The sequence below is a fragment of the Xiphophorus couchianus genome, chromosome 5 (genome assembly GCF_001444195.1).
Source record: "Xiphophorus couchianus chromosome 5, X_couchianus-1.0, whole genome shotgun sequence".
Taxonomy (NCBI): Eukaryota; Metazoa; Chordata; class Actinopteri; order Cyprinodontiformes; family Poeciliidae; genus Xiphophorus; species Xiphophorus couchianus.
Genome location: NC_040232.1, coordinates 14,118,212 through 14,137,288, shown reverse-complemented (window position 1 = coordinate 14,137,288; position 19,077 = coordinate 14,118,212). Strand labels below are relative to the sequence as shown.

Below are 19,077 nucleotides of genomic sequence, written 5' to 3'. Positions count from 1 at the left end.
CATCTTTAGAGATTTCTTGGCATGAGTTAAGTTTGACAAGAACTACACACGGATAAGACAGAAATTATTCATACACCTGGCAGATCACATTTTTATTTAAAATAATCTTTTAATACCAACATGTTTCTTCTGACTTATTATCAAAGATAAATAATAGAAATATCAATAAAAACATGCAAAAATAACTCCTGCCAATAATAAGGTTTGAATTGCTGTAATGCCAATAGTGATTTTTTCATTGATTATTGAGAAAAGTTTAAGTAACTTTTGACATGTTTATTTCACTAAAATGTAAATAAAACAGATATATACTGTAGTTTCAAACTTGATTTAAATTTTATTTTATCATATTCTGAGAGACATCCATTTAATTTGCTTTCAGATATAAGCTTCTTGGTTGAAAGTATTGAAATCTAAAAGACAAGGGTATGAATAATGTTGGGCTTAACCGTATCATCAGATCAAACCAGGACTGAGTTACTCTCCAGCAAATTTGATTGTTTATTTTAGAAATGTCTCTACAAATAAGGGCTTTCCAAGTCTTCTAAAAAACCAGGTCATTCATTCATATTCATCCATTAGTTGAGATCAATGGTTCTTAAACTGTGGTACAAGTGCTGCTGTTGGTGCATGAGTAGACTCTAGTTGTACTCAAAAGAAATTTTGGTAGTATTTACAAGATAAATAATGTGCTGTATTGTAAAGCTACTAATCACTTCCAGAATGAAGTGAAGCAGATTACAGTGAACCCAAAACAACCAACTGTGCTACATGTATCTCCATGATTGGCACCTTAAAGTGGAACTGACCTCTAACCCAGACCAGAAAGATTTGTTAATTGATGTTCTCAGTGACCAGATGAACTATTAGCAATACAATGTGTTTGTGTCTGACATGCTTAACTTTCAGACCCAGCAGCAACATGTTTCCTAAAGATGGTTGCATAATTTTGTGTCTAAAAAACACTGAACACAAACCATCACAACTTCAAGGAAATCTCCTGTTTTTACTGCAGCCGTCACTAAGCTGGCAACCATATTGAATTTTGAGCCTGTGTTGGTTTGAAACCTTTCACTTTCCCAACAAGAAAGCGTGAATTGTCCTGTTGATGTTTTAAATAGAAACTTACAAATAAAATTTTCTGAGACTAACTAGTTAATTGAACTGCATCTTTCAGTGCAGTCAGACTGATTTTGTTTCACTTTTTTTGATACAACAAAACAAACTGAAAAAGTCAAGTCAAGCTGCAGAGCTGTTTGCAAATACAATATCTGTCATAATGGTGGAATACTTGAAAAACATGAGAGGTACTAAAGCAATACATGTTTTAAAAAGTTTAAGAGTAGATGATTAAACATTAGATTACATTTTGACAGCTCAATAGTTGTAGTATTTAATGTTCCCACCAAGTCACACAATGGAAAAGCTTTTTTGCAGAATGAGCTTTGTTGGGGGCTGAGTGTGTCTTTGGTTGTTTGTGGGGTGGTAAAAGGATCAGCTCAAACTCATAGCAATAATCACTGGAGCAGTAACTCAAAGACAAACATGTACCTTTGTACCTTTGTTCTCATCTCATTGATTTTATTTGCCAGAGAATTCCACCTCTCTATGCAACTTAAAAAAAAAATCCCAACTTTCCTCTTTTTTGATCTGGTTGTTTATTTGCAACCCTGGAGAAAACCTTGATAAGAAAGTAACAGAAAAGAACATATTTTATGCAAAAAAAAAAAAAAAAAAAAAGTATGATACTGTTGAAATTTTGAAGGTGGAAACACATCTACTAGTCATGGGTATGTGGCACCTAAACATAATATAATTTGAAGCTGACAACTGAATGTGCTACTGTGGAAACCCATTTCAAGCACAGCTTGAAAATCGCAACAGTAATTTTGTAAAGATGAACTCACAATACGTATATGAGTAAGATAAATCTCATAATGTAACGAAAAAATAAGAAAGGAAATCTGAACTTCTTCCATATTCTTCAGGTAAATTATTAATTCAATTTGGGAGTGTGGTAGTAAATTTTTTCCAGATTGTCCTAAATTCTGTTGCGTAAATGTCATAACATTTGATAAGTGGATATATTAACTCCTAAAATTAAATCCAATCCAATACATGTGGACTAAAACATCAAACTTTCTGCGTATATCTGAAGGATAAATAAGGACAAGAACTGACCAAATGAGCAGGAATAAAAACTATTTTCATGAACACCTAGTTTTGAAAGGAACAGCATTCCTTCTCTTTCTCTGGGATTTAATGTGTTGTGGCTAAGACTTCAATAAAATGTTGTAATTATTACAGCATGCAAGCATGTAATAAATAAGAGAAACTTGAGGTCTTGAGTCTACAATAAAACCACCTTATTTTCCATTTTAGATTGGGACCTTCACTGAGTCACACTTTACAGGTGTTAGGAAGTCCACATTAAAAACATCTGATTTACCAGAGGAAAAAATGAGTAGAGAAAAATAGATGTTTCAGTTACTCATTTCAAGCCACTTTTGTGTTTCCATCTGAGTGTCAGTGGTCAAACTGGGTCTGTTAATGCCAGGAGTAAAATTTGACAGTGGAAAAAGCTGTAAACTATTGGGGGGAAAGCCATGTCATGTCAAATTATATACTCTAAATGGTATCCAACCCTTTAATGCTACATAATAAATAGTTTGTTATTCCAATAAGATAGACTTGGTGCATCTAAGTAGCTGCACTATGTGTAAAAGGTCCACTAAACAATCAAAATAGGACTGAAAATGCATTTCCGGGTGCCGTTTTTCCTCTCTTTAATATTGTTCGTCTCAGTTACATGCTTTAAAGTGGGAGACAAGTTGTAGCACAATTAGACAATTTCACAATTAGACTGTAAAATTGTCATTGAAGCAAAAGAAAACTGATTTACAAAATTGCTAAATTTGTTACTTTACTGTATAGTTTTTGTAAAGGTGAATTACTGCCATCTGCTGGATTATTGAGGTATTTCACAAAGAGTGCAGTATTTATATTAAAGCCCGCATATCAAGTCCTAAAGTTAACACTTTTCCTTAATGTGTGTACGAAAAGTATCAGTGAAAATTACAAGAAAGTGTCATTTTCCTGTGAATTCATGCAGTAGTCGCTATAATGCTCTTGTAGCACACAACTTGTGAAAGTCCTTTCAAACATTTCTTTCAGAAATGTTGGTATGACATTAAAATGAAACAATAAAGTCAATATTTTTCTAATGTGCTGAATTCCTAAATGAGGCGATGTGTCTTTGCTATCTTCAATTTTGCTCGCTCACATTTTAAATGATGTACTTCAAGGTGAAACTTCAATAATGTACTTTGCAAATTGAAAGGTTTGTATTAAGTCAAGTCAAAAAAAAAAAATCTAAAGTTACTTGGTGACCCTATAATGTCACTCTTTTTGCTGAAGACCTTAAACTGTGAGCTTGTGGAGGTATGTTAATTTTGTACTTAATATGTTGCATGGTGGCAAGATTACCATTTATCTTGACACATAATAATGTGCCAAGATACACATTTTGCTTGTCACAACCTTTAAACATTGTAACTTTTGCTGTAACTTTGTAACAAGTAACTGTTTTATTGTAGCCTTTTTCAGTCCAACTCCATTGACATCTTCTCTCGTCTTTCCCCGATTTAAAAAGTAGTTAAGAGAAATGGGCCTCCATTTCACCTAATATTTTTAATCCAGGGAAACTGAAAAGCATGTACTACATGTATAATAATTAGGGGTGCCAATAGTAGTCGCATGGGTTTTGTTTTGTAAACTTTTAACGTGTGATCTTCATGCCATTGGAAGCAAATCTACTTTTAGTGTGAGACTACTGTGCTGTATGTTCTCTTGTCTTTCGCATTTAGAGGAGAAGACAAATTGGCTTTGTGTTATATTTATACCAATGGGAAACAGGAAGTCAATGATAAAAAATAAAAACTATATGCCAATAAGTCTGGAATGGGTACATTTGTAAAAAAAAATTTAAAAAGTATTATTTCTTGCCTTGATTTTTTAAGCCTAAGTGAATAAGGATAAAAGAAAAGTATGATTTTTATTTGATGTACAGTGGATTTTCACCATTGCATGTTTCCTTGTCTTTCCTATTTTAAAGAGCAGCTTGGATAGAGGGTCTGTCACAGTATACTTATAAATAAAAAGTAATTTACTGCATGTAGTTTAAGTGATTTGGTAGCACCACCAACAGCTATGGGACTAATGATGTTGCTGAAAAAAAAGAGATATTTTTAAAGGCTAGATTTTTCGTCAACTTCTTTGTGTAACAAACCGCAGTAAAAGATTATGCATCTTTACAAGGGGTACCAATAATTGTGGAAGGCCCTGTTGTTCAACAGAAACCCTCTGAAAGAAGACTACAATCAACCACATCCAGAAATGAAAACACATGCAAGTACATGTAAACAAATAGATTTATTTCACAAATATCATGCTCTGTAAAATTGTATAGACACATTGGCTAAAAAATACATTCATCTTTTGATTTAGTGTGCTCACAATAATATATACAAACAACAAAAGTGAACTGCTTTTAGAAAAATAAGAAGGCAATTTAACTTTTTTAAATTAAAAATAGTATCCTCTGGAAGACAGCTGGTATGACATTCGGCAAAAGACATTTTAAAAGCTACAAGGAATGAGCTGAAAACGGCCGACACACCGGGTCACCTGAGTTTGAGTGTTAGCAGCTAACCTTTCTCACAAATACGACGGGTTATAAAAACGTTCTGTTAAGGAGGCAGCTGCCTTGAGAAGCAACAGCAGAAATTGCTCAATCTGTTTCACAGAGCCGGATCTGTGAAGCTTAAAACATAGCATGTGGTGTCTGTAAAACTATAATCAAGAGGGAAAGCTGCATTTTCTTTAAAGCCGCTGACTTTGTAAAAACCATGTAAAGGAAAAAACATCAAGTTTAAGGCATTAACTGTGTCTCAAATAACATCTTACATCAACACAGCAAGGGAAGCCTCCATTAAGCACAAAGCATCATAACTGATTTAAAGATAGGCAAAACATGAACAGTGGAGCTCAAACATGACTCCATGGAGTCTGAAAACGTCAAAATCTAATTATCTAAAACATATAGGAGGTAAAAATACACCATAGAAAATTTTATAATAAAATGTAAACGCTTTCAACCATTTTACTGGCAGATAAATTATTTTTGTTTAATACCAATGGAGTCCCTTCATATAAGGTGACATGGATTAAAATTATTTTCAGTAAATATATGACTTTTTGTCTTTTTAGTAGGTGCAGGACTGATGAAGAGGGGTATTTGCATCAAAGGAATACAAATATTTACTGAGCTTTTACCCACTATATAAACTGTAGCACTGAAAAACGAGAGCGAGAGACGAAGAGAGTTCTGGTTCGCAGCAGTAGAAACCGGGTCTTTTCACTTCAAAGAGACCAACACGAGGCCTGGCTTTGGCTCACTGAACCTGACAGAAACACACACGGGAGAAGCTATGGGTGAAGACTAACGTCTCTCTTCCTTTTGCGTGATTTTGTGTGTGTGTCGTGTGAGAGTATCCGTACCTGTAGTGCTTGTTGGTGAGGTAGTCTATGACAGCGGGCCGGATGCGGGCCACTCCCCCCTGGCTGTGGTTCCCTCTTCCTGTGATGACAGAGAGCTGAGGTTGACACAGACCCTGCTCGCACTCTGTTCACAAAGAGGCCAAAGAGAAACAAAACACACAAAATACTGTTAACAGGAGCACGCTCGCACCACAACGTAGTCGTAACTGAAGAACTGTAGAGCAGGGACTATAACAAGACTTAATGCTAAGATTTTAATGATTAAAAATATTTTTTTAAACCGTATTTTGTGCAAATGCAATAAATCATTCGAATTCTCTCAGTACCTTTTTGTACAGGTTGCTACTCCTGCAATTTTTGTGCTATTTCAAAGCTAAAACTTACATGATACATTTTCATAAATTTACTTTTCTAAAATGGTTTTTCCTAAAGAAAAAAAAAATCAATATTTCAGATCATTCACATACTACTACGCCTTTCTACTGTCAGCTGAAAATCCCATCCAAGTTTCAAAACACTGGTCTAACCTGCAGTTTTTTCCTCCAGGACTTGAGCCAGATGCTCTAAGGCCTCGTTCACATGCAACCCATGAAGGTCCAGGATGTTTCTGGGCAGCAGTGATGAGTTGACTCTTTCAAATATCTGCACCGCTGCTCTGTGATTGGCCTCACGCATCCGCTGGCCGTGCAAGTGTCCCTAAGGCCAGAGCAGATAAAATACAGGAAGTAAATAAAAATGTTACTCTTAGGTGGATAGTTCAATGATTACCAACATTTTCATTTGTGACATACTAAAAGACAATCCCACAAAAGGAAATTTTAAAATAAAAAAAATATATATATATGTATATATACAGTATATATATTCTTCGCCTCCTGTTTTTACCTGCTGTGCGTAAAACGAAGCCACTTCTTTGCGACCTTGCCTGAAAGCTTCTGCAGCCTTCGCAAAGTTCTCAAGCTGTCGCCTCCTCTGAAGGTTGGCCTCAGCCCTGAAGTCTTCGTACTCTGGATCATCTGTATCCTGATAGTTGGGGACAGCAGAAGCCAACGACTTCTGCTTCTGTTTGGATGAAGCAAAAACAGAAGGGAACACATTATGTTGTTTTCCATCAATAATGAAGCTTTTTATGGGATAATTCAAAGAATGAATAGATGTCAAGTAGCTTATAATGAAATTCAATAAATTAAAACAAGACAAATAACTATAAATGTATATTTTTGTCTTCAGGGTAATGGTTTTCTAACAAGCCTCTAGAGAGCCAAATAAAAAAAGCGAAAGATGCTCATAAAAAGCTTTTAAACCAAAGGAATTTGCACCTTTTCCCTTTCCTTGCTGGCTGCTCTGTGCTGGTCCGACCGAGGAACTTCCGGTGCAACAACCATCTTCACAGGTTCATCCTCGTTGAGAAGAGAGCGTAGAAACAGCTCAGTCTGGGTGAGACTGTAACTGTGCAAAGGAACAAAAAAAAAACAAAACATGACTTCCCAGCAGTTACGGAGCAGTAGTTTGGTGGAATACTGGAAATGCTGTTTGTCCTCTTCGGTTGTAAAAAGGATCAGGGATTTTAGCTTTCATTTTCCTTGATTTCTGGAGTGAAACGATTAATCTTAATGGATGGATTATTGAAATAATTGCCAACTAATGTAATAATTGATTATTCATTAACTGAAGTAGACAGACTATAAAAAGGGGCATTTGCTGAAAGGACAACACACTCAGAGCAGTAATTAGGACTTTTCACATGTCAGCTACAGATGCTACAAATAACCAAGTGTATTAAATAAATGCTAGGTTATTGCACTTTATGCAATAAAACTTTTAGGTTCTTATTTTTAAAAATTATGTAATTATTTCGTCATTTTCATTTTTAATGTATGGCTAATATCGTATAAAAAAGGCTTAAATGGTTAAATAAAAAATCTGCAGAATGTGCAAAATTTTTTTGTCCGATTAATCGATTATCAGAATAATTGATAGAAAAATTGATTAGTAAAATAATTGTCAGTTGCAGACCCACATAAGAATAAATTCCAAAAAAAATAAAAAGTAGAAGCAGCTGAACAATGATTATGTCTTTTATAGAGGAAGAGACAACTGTTTACATGATGTTACCATTGCACAACAGCCCTACAAGAATGAACATATTCTTTTCATACTTGTGATCTCTGAAGATGTCCTGCAGAAAATGCTTGTCGATTGTGGGGAAAAGTTGGTAAAGTTGCTTCTCCTTCAACAACGTAGCTCCATCCCAGCGATGGAGGTCAACGCGACTCTGTCTGGTCTGAAAGAAAGGCGGCCAGACAGAGTTAATGGAAATGAGAAGGAACAACGGTAAGTTCACATGTTATAAACACCTTTGTGGTGTTGTGATACCTTCTGCATGTTTGCCTGCAGAACTTGCTCCTCTTTGATGATGTCTCTAAGAGAGACGTGTGGACGGGACACATTCCAGTGATCCATAAACGGGATCCGAGAGCTGGAGTCTGGCTGGCCGGCCAGTGACATGTCGCCATTTTTGCTCATCGGGGAACTACCTGGATGTGTTTGCTCTTGTGGAACACGTAAACAATTAAAAATCCACATTTAAGAGCCATAAAAAAACTACACTTAACCTGCAAAATACTAGCAGGTACATTTATTGTGTTTAGAGTTTGTTTGTTGCTTCAAAATATCTGCTACTTACTTTCCTCGAGCAGCTGGAAAGATAGAGCTGCTTGTCTTTGTCTTTCCTGAAAAATAAAGTACATTTATTAAAAGAGAGACAGATGCACAATGGTAGATCTTGACAGAAGTGCTGGTGTTTATTTTTCTGCAGGATTTAATCTAACCTGAATAGTTTCTTTCCACTTTTGGTGGAGAAGTTTAGCCAGATTGAGGTCCATCAGCACAGCAAAGTCATCCGCTGAACATGTGCCTAACGGACAACCAATAAGATGCAATGGGGTTTAATGTGGCAGATACACAGAAAACTGCACGTAGTTGTAGTGTACATGGTTTTCATAATTATGCAATTAAAAATATGACAAAAGTGTGCATTTGCATTCATCTCCCTTTGAGTTAATACTTTGACTGACCACCTTCCACTGCAGTAAACGTACAGCTTTTATTGATATTTTTGACATTCATCTTTGCAAAATAGATCATGCTCAGTCAGACTGGATGTAGAGTGTTTCTGAAAATCACATTCTCCACAGACTTTAGATCTGGGTGTTGACTGGGCTATTCTAACACATGAATATAATTTCCACTAAACCATTTAATTGTAACTCTGTTTGTTATGGTCCCTGAACCTGATAGGAAGCTAATTTCCAGTATTTTGCAGCAACTAAGTTTTCTTGTCTGTAACTCCATCTATATTTCCATCAACTCTGACCGGCATTTGCACAGAATGATGTTGCCGCCACCATGTTTCACTTTAGGGATGCTGTTTACAAGGTCGAGCTGAATGATATCAGGAAAGCATTTGTGATTATATCAGCTAGAAACAACACACATGGCCCTTTTCTGTCTTTCAATCCATTTTTTGAGGTTTATCTCAGCAATGATAATTACACATCTGGTTGTTCAGTCATAAGCCATCCAAATGGCCAACTTAAGTTTTGGCGTGCAGAGTGTGAATGGATAATACGCCACATACAATAGTGGATTACATTTCCTTTGATACTACAACGACAACTGAAATTTGAAATATTGTGCAGCTCTAGTTGCAGGTGCTGCATTGTGTCAGTTTCACATGTAGGTCTAAAGTTCAGTCTTGGTCTCATCTGACCAGCGAAACTTCTTCCACATGTTTAAGTAATCGCTTTCTTCTTGCCACTCTTCAACGGGGGACAAATTTGTTGAGTGTATTGATATTAGTTGTCCTGCCAACAGATTGTATTACCTGAGCTGTGGATCTCTGCAGCTCCTACAGAGTTAATATAGGCTTCTTGAATGTTTACCAGAGTACAAATGCACACCACATATTTCACATTTTTATTATCAACATATTTCAAGGGGTATGAATGCTTTTGCATGCCACTGCATGAAACAGGTACTCTTATCCTGCACTTTAGATGGTTATTTCAGCTTCAAGTAAGCACAGTGAGCTCCCTGCATGTAAATTACCTGGGTCTACTCCGACAGGACCAAACAGCTCTGTTAGCTGCAGTGCCAGCTCTGTGGAGAGTTTCAGCTCCACGGTTTGGATGTTCAGATGTTGGCTTTGCCTCTCTGCTTTCCTCTGACTTTGTTCTCTTTCCATCTCTTCCAGCTCAGCCTGCAGAAGCCGGTTGATCTCATCCATGCTCGCGATATCATCGGTGGTTTCAGTTTCAAAGTCTAAGATGTCTACGCTCCCGCCCCAAGCTCCGTCTTCGAAATCAGCATCTGTGACCAAGAGGTCGGTGTTGGAACTGCGCTCCAGTTCGACTGCTTCAGGAGGGGAAGGTTCTGTGTGAGGAACCGGTTCTTGGTCAGAAGCTGGTTCTGTTTGCTCATCGTCTATAACTGAAGCTGATCCCCCTCCAAATGGTATGTCAGCGTTTTTGTTACCTTCGTTTGACGCCCTTTCTGTCTCGTGAGTCAACTCCTGTGCTGCTTCTTTAGCCCCAGTTACTTCTCCTTTAGACTCACACTCCCTCACTGGTTCCAGACATTCACCAGTGTCTGAAACCTCACTCAAAGCTTCAGCTCGGCTGGATGGTTGGATGTCATCACAATCTTCATCCCGGAAGAACCTCTCTCCAGAGTCCAGCAGGAGGTTGGTGGTCCATTCCAAGTCCTGACTGCACTTGTCATACAGATCCTCTAACGTATCAAAACTAACGAGTTTAAAATGGCGGCTGAGAATGCGCAAGCTCTCCAGCCGGTTCTGAGTCACCCCAAGCTCCTTCTCCTCCAGCTGGGTGCCCTTCTCGTGCACCACCCGGTATGGCACCTCCGTGACACTGGATGAGTTCACAGCAGATGCTGTGGAGGACAGCCACGGCACAAAACTAGAAGAGTTTCCTTCCAAAACCCGGACGTTGCCGGAGTGTCCGCTGACAACAGCGCCGTCAGAGCCATGGCAACGGTTGAGACGCCAGAGAAGAGCGAAGTCCTGCGGTTCCGTCTGACAGAAGCGGCTCGTTTCTACTGAAGCGAAGGCGGTTGGTAGCTCAGGGCGGGACAGGCAGAGCAGGTCCAAATCCGGTTTCAGATCAGAACTGATCGCTTTGGCATCAGAATTTGAGATGTTTTTGGTGTCCGTATTTTCAGCAGCAGTGTTTGAACAGTCTGAATCATTCATGGAAGAGTTGTGAGAGAAGGTGAGGGCCAACTTGCACTGCTTCCCGGATCTCCGACCCTGTCGCTGCTTTTTCTCCTGACTGCTGTCAAAACTTTCTGCTTCTACAAATAACTCAGATGCCGGACTTTCAGGACCCTCACTAACCTGTTTCATATTCGACTTGGCGCCCTGGGATCTGCGAATTTCTTTCAGATCTGCGTCTTTGTTTCCAACTTGATCGCTGCATACATCTGTTGGCTCCAGTAGTTCTTTTCCAGTTTCTGAAGAATCAGAGATCCTTTCGGTGTTGGTATTCGCTTTGTTTTCACTCTCGACTCCTTCGCAACAACCTGTGCTGTTATGTGACTCGTTTGCTTTCCAGTCCTGGACGCAGTCAGGTAAGCCAGGTTTGCTCCGGTTTTGCTGCCTCTCTTCGGTTTTGTTAACTTTTTCCACCTTGCCACCTTCATCCTGTTTCTCAAGCTCTTCCCCGGAGCTGGGAGAGAGTGAGCAGGATGAACTCATCTGATCTGTGACCACACCGGTCTGAATAAGGTCAAGAAGCTTCCGCAACTCGGTTATATCCGGGCCTGATTTTACAATCTTTGATTTTTCATCATCACCTATTTTCTTTCCTTGTGTCGCTGTATGCCTCTCTCCTCTCTTCACCGGTCGCTGCTGAAGAGACTCTTCAGAGGGCCAGTCTCCAACAAAGTCAAGCATCTCAGAGTTCCTCTTTTCTTCTCCTTTCCCCACCATCTCCTCCTCTGCTTGCTCATCTGTTGAAGTGTCCTTGTCTGATGAGTTGGTATCTTTAACGAGGTCCGCAGCTTCTGTGTGGTCAAAACCAGACCTTTGTGATCTTTCCCTCTTCACTCTTTGTGCAATAGATTCAGAGAACGCCACAGGAACTTCATCAGAGTGGTCTTCATTCATCACAGATTCCACAATGCAATCTGGGATTCTCCCTTCTCTTTTAGTGGCATTCTGTTCAGAATGCACTTCACCCGAATAAATATCCTCTGCATCAAAAGCGTCTGGCCTGCTGGTTTGTTTTCCTGGCAGCTGGAGGTTGAGCGACTCGGTGGATTCACAAGAAGCGTCATCAGGCATTCCAGCGTCTTCGGAGCCACTGATGGACGACACGTCAGGGAGAGAGGAATAAAGCTGAGGGTGGAAACTTTTAAATTCCTCATTCAGTCTGGACCGATCTACCAGGTCTGGACAGGGCGTGTCCGCAGAGCCAGGCCTACAAAAAAGATAGGATGGGATGTTGTTGATGTATGAACACGAATGTACATTAATATGCTGCAAGTTTTAAAAAGATTAAATGAGATTTACAATTTACCTGCTTAAAAGAAACTGTCCTTAGTCTTCTTACTCCTAAAAGCTGCGGTGTGTAACTTTTATAAACTAGATATTGTTTTTTTACATATTTATTAAAATCATAATGTCATGACAGTATAATATGAGAAAAATAATCGGTGAAAAAATAAATAAATCAACCTCCTCCACCTTCTCCCAGTGCTACCATCATCGGTGCTGTCTGCAGAAAGCAACCAATCAGAGCCAAGAGACGGGTCTTAGCGCTGTCACTCATGCTCATCTATCTGCTGCTCAGTGTTCTAAATATGACGTAGAAACAACTTAACATTCCAGGAAAACTGTTTATCTGCTGTCATTGATGGCCATCCTAATGATCCTGAGCATTTGTGGCAGGTTCTGCTATCACAAAGAAATTGTAATGTAGCAAAGAGCAAGAGGGAGGATGTGAGCAGAGTACATGAGCATGATTGACAGCGCTAAGGTCCTCCTCCTGGCTCTCATTGGTCATTTCTGACCGAGTTGTGTATTTCTGCAGATGGTAATAGGACCACTGGGGGAAGGCAGAGTAGCTCAGTTTTTTAAAAAAACTGTGTCTTATTCTGTACTGCTTTGACATAATGAGTTTTAACAAATATGTGAAAAAAAAACAAAAAAAACATATTGTTCATAATATACCTAGTGCAGCTTTAAGCTTTTTCACATTTGTTTTCAATCTATTTTATTGGGACTTTATGTAATAAACTATTTCACAGTGATTTGTGAGAAAAGTTGTCCATTTGGATTGCATCGTTTTTACTCTGGTCATCCCGGATAAATGTGTGACCAATTATCCTTATAAATCTCAGTCATTAAATAAAGTCCATATGTCTGTAATTTAATCTCAGTATAAATCCAGCTGATCCATGAAGGCCTCAGGGTTTTTTTTAGAGAACATTAGTGAACAAACAACATCATAAAGACTGAGGAACATAGCACACAGGTCAGAGAACAGATGTGGAGAAGTTCAAAGCAGGATTCGGTTCTGACAATTACCCAAAGCTTGAACGTCTCATAAGCTCAGTAATTATCTGAAAATGAAGAGAGGATGGCCCAACTAATAAGCCTGGCAAGACATGACTGTCCTAAACTGACGGCGTGGACAAGAAGAGCCATAGTCAGAGAATCAGCCAAGGGGTCCATGATGACTCTGGAGATCCACAGCTCTAGCAGGAGAATTTGCCAACAGGGAAAATATTTGCCATGCATTTGAGTTTGGACTTAATGGAAGAGCCTAAAGAAAGCCATAAGAAACCCTGCCTGCAGTTTGGCCACAAGCCATTTATTGGGACAAAGCAAACACAAGGGAAACCGAAATGTCATATCAGGCCCACATGCAAAGCGTTGTTTGACAGAAAACTAATTCTACACTTCACTTTGAACACACCATGTAAACTGCAATGCTGGAAGACTGGAGTGGAGGTTCATCTTCCAAAAAAAACATAAAACCAGAACTAAAGAGGAAGGACTGGGTTCAATTAAATTCTTTTTAAAACTATCAATTCCTTTTAACTTTGCAATGCTACATTGAATAGGCTTGTCACATAAAATGTCTTGAAATGTGTGGCTATAATGTGACATAAGTGCAAAGTGATTTTTTTCTACAGTAGATCTTAAGTCAAAATACTTGTTCCTTATTATTCTGAGAAAACAATAACTAACAAGTTATTAATTCAGGTTCCAATCCACAATGAAAGAATGTAACTTCAACGTAACATTACTTTCAAGCCAAACAGTGAAATGTTTTGAATAATCACTCACAGTGAGTGGCAGTTCTCCTGCAGAAGAGCCGGTTTAAACTCAGGCATGTGTGAGCTCATAATGGACTGAACCGTGACAAAGCGATCGTATCCATTCAGCATCCGGCGAATTGTTTCAACAGGTACGTTATGGGCGGTACGCCTGCAAATTAACACACACAGATAGCAAAATTACAAAACATTCAGTGTTTCCCCCAGAAAACTTGCAAAGCCCAGAGCTCAGGGCCCAAGGTCAGTCAACCAGCCTCCTGCCATGTTTTTGAGTAGAAAAATTCTTTAAAGTTGACAGAAAATTTTAAAATATCATTTGATGGTTATGAATTTTAGGAAAACTTGAGGAGTAATACCTAAACACCAACTAAAAAGTTTAAAAGAGGCAATCATTAAAAAAAACTATTAATAAATTTATAAAACTAAGCCTGGTGGCCCACCAGGCTCATAATACACTGAAGGAAACCTGACATTGTTCATAATAAACTAAATGGCAGACGTCCTACTGTCTCTTACCTCTCCAGCTCTCTGGGCTTGGATTTCCACCAAGTGTCCGGCTCTTTGAACAACACCTTATAGCCGTGTTTCAGCGCCTAAAGCAGACAGCACACTGCTGATTATCTGCAGTTTATAACACAGTTGTAAGTAATCCATTATTTATAAGCTTTTCTTTCAATAATCAAGTTATGTAACCTCTTTGTCACAGTGCAGTGAGTGTTTGTGATTAAAAGAACTGTTTTACTAACTTCTTTGCAAGCTAACTGACCTGAACCACGTAGGGTTTCATCTCCCATCCCTGCATGTTGGTGTTATCAATGATGATGGGGTTGATGCCACGCTCAAAACTCTCCCTGGCTGTGAAACAATTTCCATTTGCAAAACAGGAAAAACAGAAACTAGGGTAAAAAAACAAAACACTCACATTCAATCTTAAGACGTACAAAATGTTGTACTTTATATTAACGTGCATGTGAATGTTGTGTGAATGACCTCGTTTATGGTTCCATTCGTGGGCCTCCCCCAGTACCATGGGGTCAAATCGGTACCTTCCACCGTGGTTGAAATAGTCATCAGTGCTAAGCACGACTCCGCCTGGGTTATGCTCCAACAAGGCTCTGCAAAGACGCACATATTCATGGCTGATGCAACATTCAAGTGACTCCTGCAGCAGAAATTCACCAATTCACCAGTCTAATTAAGCAGACCTGTTTTAGTCACATCTGACTAAGACTGGGTTCAGACATCGGTTCAGTAAAAGCCAAAACTGTAAAAAAAAAAAAATATGTATATACATTTTAAGTTTAAGATGCTAAACCTTTGTCTGCAAATATGTTCTACCCAGAACATCATAGTTTCAGCATCACCTGGTTTAAATTGTCTGAAAAAATCTCCTGTTAAGCACTTTTTACTGCCCAATTATTAATCAGTTAATCCAAAAATTAAACAGATTAGCTCTACACTGCATTGATGTTAAACCAAGCAGAAAGGACTGGGCTTTCCACATGTTGATGTGAGAAGTATTTTTTTAGCTTAGATACATCCTTTGCTACAGTTGACGCCGTCTTATGGCATTTTTTGCAATATAATGTCTTTTTCTTTAATTATTTGTTTATTTTATGCCAGAAAAAAGAATGGTTAAGGTAAACACCTTCTTCTATGCCAGCTAATATAACCTTACATACTCAAGAAGGTATACAAGGTGAGGTCATCGTACACTTGAGTCAGTAAATTCCTGGATTGTCTCACTGCATTGTTCTGCCTGTAGGTTATGTCTGGCTGAATAAAGGTCCTTGCTTGAACCCTGATGGTTCTAGAAGATAGTTTTCTTCTTGTCACCAGTTTTTCTACTGAATTTTCTAAAGAATAGGTTTTGTTCCAGAAAGCCAGAACAGAGGTGAAGAAAATCAGCTTTATGTCCACTGATAGCAAGGGAACTTGTAGGTTAAAATAAATAAATCTGTCTTTTTTTTTAACTCTCATCTGAGGTGCCAAAAAAGCAAGAACTCTATGTTTAACTGTAGTTACAATGTGAGAATCTGATTTATTGGTACAGAGCACAAGAGGCAAGACAATACACTGTCATAGTTTTAGTTAATAGCTCTGATATCGGAGTCACGAGTCAATAGCAGTAATTTGAAAAGAAATACACACACGTACAACTACGGTGACTACAGTCAGAGTATCACAGCATGTTTACCTTGCCAGGGTTGACTTGCCAGAGCCTGGAGCACCACGAAGCAGCACAAGCACCTTTCCTTGCAACTGCAGCCTGCTGTGAAGAGCAGGGGCCTGTGGGGCCGCTGAAAGGGCCCAAGACTTGAGGACAGCAGAAGGTTTGAGAGGTGACTGACTGATGGGGCCCGTGTTCAGCCAGGGGGAGGCAAGTCTGGAAGGGCTGAGCCAACAGGAGGGTCCCTGAGCCACGGGGGTGATAAAGGTTGGCCTCTGGCTTCCTTGGACCTGACGGCAGAACTCTGGTGCACCCAAGTTCCAGGATGATGACCCATAGCCATGTGGGTTGCTATTTAGTAGACTCGCTTTGGATCTGGCTCCGGTGGCTAATGAATCTGAGTATGTGGCTGCGGTACTTTCTGGAACAGTCTTAGATGTTTCCTGCTTTTTATACACCTGGAAAGCAGAGGGACGTCCCGATGCTGCTAGGTCCAATGGGGGCTTAGACTTGTCTGTATAGCTTTCTGTTGTCAGGTGTGTAAAATCCAGCACATCCTTCTGTGTCCCCAGGACTTCATCTCCCCATGTGCTGAGCTGGTTCAGGGGAGAGGAAACTCCAGACCAATCCTCCACCTGTCCGCCCGACAGGGACGTCTGGGTGGTAAAGCGCTCCTTGGATGCAGCTTCCATGCTGCTCTGAAGCAGCTCTGGGAGCGCCTGCTGAGGAGCAGGAGGAAGAGGGAATAAAGGGAGAGACGATGATATGCTGCCAGGCGTCTCGTCCTTGACATCTCGCTGCTCGGCTAGCGTCTCCAGCTCTCGATCGATGAGCAGGTCCAGGTCCTCCATCAGCAGGTTTGTAGATGAAAGGGAGGAGGAGCAATGTGCCGTCCCGAAGGGATGTCCATCGGGATTCGGTTGGGAAAAATGATGCGGGCTGAGCAACGCTGCAGCAGTGCGCTCGAAGCCAGAGACAGGAGGAGGTTGTGGAGTCACGCCTTCAGCTGCACCAGACAGCTCCAGCAGAGAGTCCATTGCATTTTCAACTAAAGCAGATATGGATACAAATATTAGTGAAGGAGTAAATGTTCACCATAGTTGTTAAATAACACAAACAGTAAAACCTGTGCTCTTATGCCCAACTCTATCAAATTTATTTTGAAACACTATTCACCAAACGCAAATGCTACCAAATTAGTATGTTAGAGAATAACCTTATTGCTGCAATTTATTTCAACCAATTGCCTTCCTAAATCATTCATCCTGAGTGCTACTGATTAAATAAAACTGCAAAGTGCAGTCATTTTGCAGTGACAAAAAAATTACATTTGATTCTACACAGAATATAAGGATTTCCTGTTGCTTTTAACTATAAAACACGCTGTGTTAAATGCAGAGGGAGATTAGGGAGGGAGATTTGCAGGCGAACTTTGCCCTGATCATTGACTTGCTGGTCAGAAATTAAATTATCTGCTCTTCCAATCTGTTAATTAACCTCCACCACAATAGCTCTCTTTGTTCTACTGGTTTTAATATGTCAATAAGAGTCAGTGTCCTATTGTAGGATCAATAATGTGCTGATTGCTAAGTCACAAAACATTGTGTAGAAAGTCCACATTGTCTTTCCCTGGAATACCTATGTCACTTTTTCTCCAAATATACAAGAAAGAAAAATAAATTTTAAATGGCTCAGATCAGTATCAAAGTGTTTAAATTTTATAGAAAACAGAAATCTGCCACAAAATTCTGATGTTTGTCTCTAGTAAAAAGTACAATCCACAACGATCAAGAATAGACAATGTTAAACAAAGTTCTGTGTTGTTATTATACTTAACAACAACAGTGGTCTGAAGATCCCAAACAGAATGATGCCCAAGGCCCCTTAAAACCTTGGACATAATATTTACAAGTAAATTCTGCTTAATAAACACTAAATATTGTTTTTGGTGGACTGTCAAGAAAACAAACATGATGCGTCATTCATATTCTAGTGACGAGTTAGTATTTATGTAGCTTCTAGTGGCAACAGGTGGAAGAGGGAGCATGGGTTTACTGAACTTACTGAAGCTGAAGTTGAGGCTGTAATTTATTACATTACTGACCTGGTACTATCATGAGAAAGGTCCAGTTAATAATGTGTTTGTACGCTTCAACCTACCACTACTGCTGCTTAAGTCTTAGTCAGGAAGCTAACTGGTTAGCCTAGTTACAACCTGAACCAGCAGGTCGGACAGCGAAGGTTCCGTGTGTTTTTTGGTACCTTTAAAGTCACACTCAGAGAGCACGATGTGTATAACCTCTGGGTCCAGATGTGAAAACATCTCCTGCATTGTTTTAAGGATGTTCTCCTTTTCGGCGCTGCTCTGATGGAAGTCATATCTCTGAGGTGCTGGGTAGCCCACGGGTCGTCCTCCCTCGGGTGGCCCGTGGGGCTGCCTGGCTGGGCTCTGGCCGTTTTTCTTTTTCCGAGGCATTACCTTAGCCGAGCTACTGCCACCGACTGCTCTCATTAGCTGCTAGCACAGCTAACGAGAGACCCGGGAGTCACAAGAGAGAGGCTCGAAGGTAAAAACATGCTACTATCACATCCACCGGAGTGCAGAAATTCAAGGTTTTGGTCCCCAACAGCACTCCAAGTGGTGGAGGTAGCGACGTCGGAAATGACAACTTCTTGGCTACTGCATTTCTGGAAGGGATGGCTGGAAATAGTGACTTCAAAATAAAAGCTGGTCTTCTAGCTTTTCTTTTCTTTCCTGTCGTCGCTCAAAAGACCACGAAGCCACTAAAAACATTCCCTAAAAACTACATTGACAAATGTGTCCATCAGTGGAAGTGGAAAAAGATCGCCAGTGAACAATTCAGGAACCCATTTAGGAGCACTTCTAAAACAAAACGCACATTATTTAAAAAAAAAAAAAGGTTATTACCACAAAAGCAAAATATGCATTCCACAACTGTAAAAGCAGTACAAGGCAGTTGCAA

General features: G+C 39.5%; 1 protein-coding gene across 1 annotated transcript; it reads right to left on the bottom strand.

Annotated features, from left to right (window-relative positions):
* Positions 1-4,412: 4,412 nt before the first annotated feature.
* n4bp2 (NEDD4 binding protein 2) lies at positions 4,413-19,047 on the bottom strand. The gene is made up of 16 exons (XM_028018525.1): positions 18,356-19,047; positions 16,121-17,141; positions 14,914-15,038; positions 14,690-14,778; positions 14,440-14,516; positions 13,934-14,074; positions 9,670-12,059; positions 8,391-8,476; positions 8,246-8,291; positions 7,936-8,111; positions 7,719-7,843; positions 6,879-7,008; positions 6,445-6,621; positions 6,087-6,255; positions 5,560-5,683; positions 4,413-5,462 (listed from the first exon to the last, which is right to left on the bottom strand). Exons 1-16 carry the CDS (start codon positions 18,603-18,605, stop codon positions 5,417-5,419), a joined length of 5,172 nt encoding a protein of 1,723 aa, XP_027874326.1. The 5' UTR covers positions 18,606-19,047; the 3' UTR covers positions 4,413-5,416.
* Between the last annotated feature and the right edge of the window lie 30 nt (positions 19,048-19,077).

Bases quoted from the DNA above. Each gene is read 5' to 3' on its own strand.
- n4bp2 (XM_028018525.1), bottom strand. From the start codon at position 18,605: ATGAGAGCAGTCGGTGGCAGTAGCTCGGCTAAGGTAATGCCTCGGAAA. The intron at 8,112-8,245 runs GTAAGTAGCAGA...GTGTTCCACAAG, and splicing joins TTTCCAGCTGCTCGAGGAAA to AGCAAACACATCCAGGTAGT. The intron at 5,684-6,086 runs GTTAGACCAGTG...CTTTGTGAACAG, and splicing joins CCTGGAGGAAAAAACTGCAG to AGTGCGAGCAGGGTCTGTGT.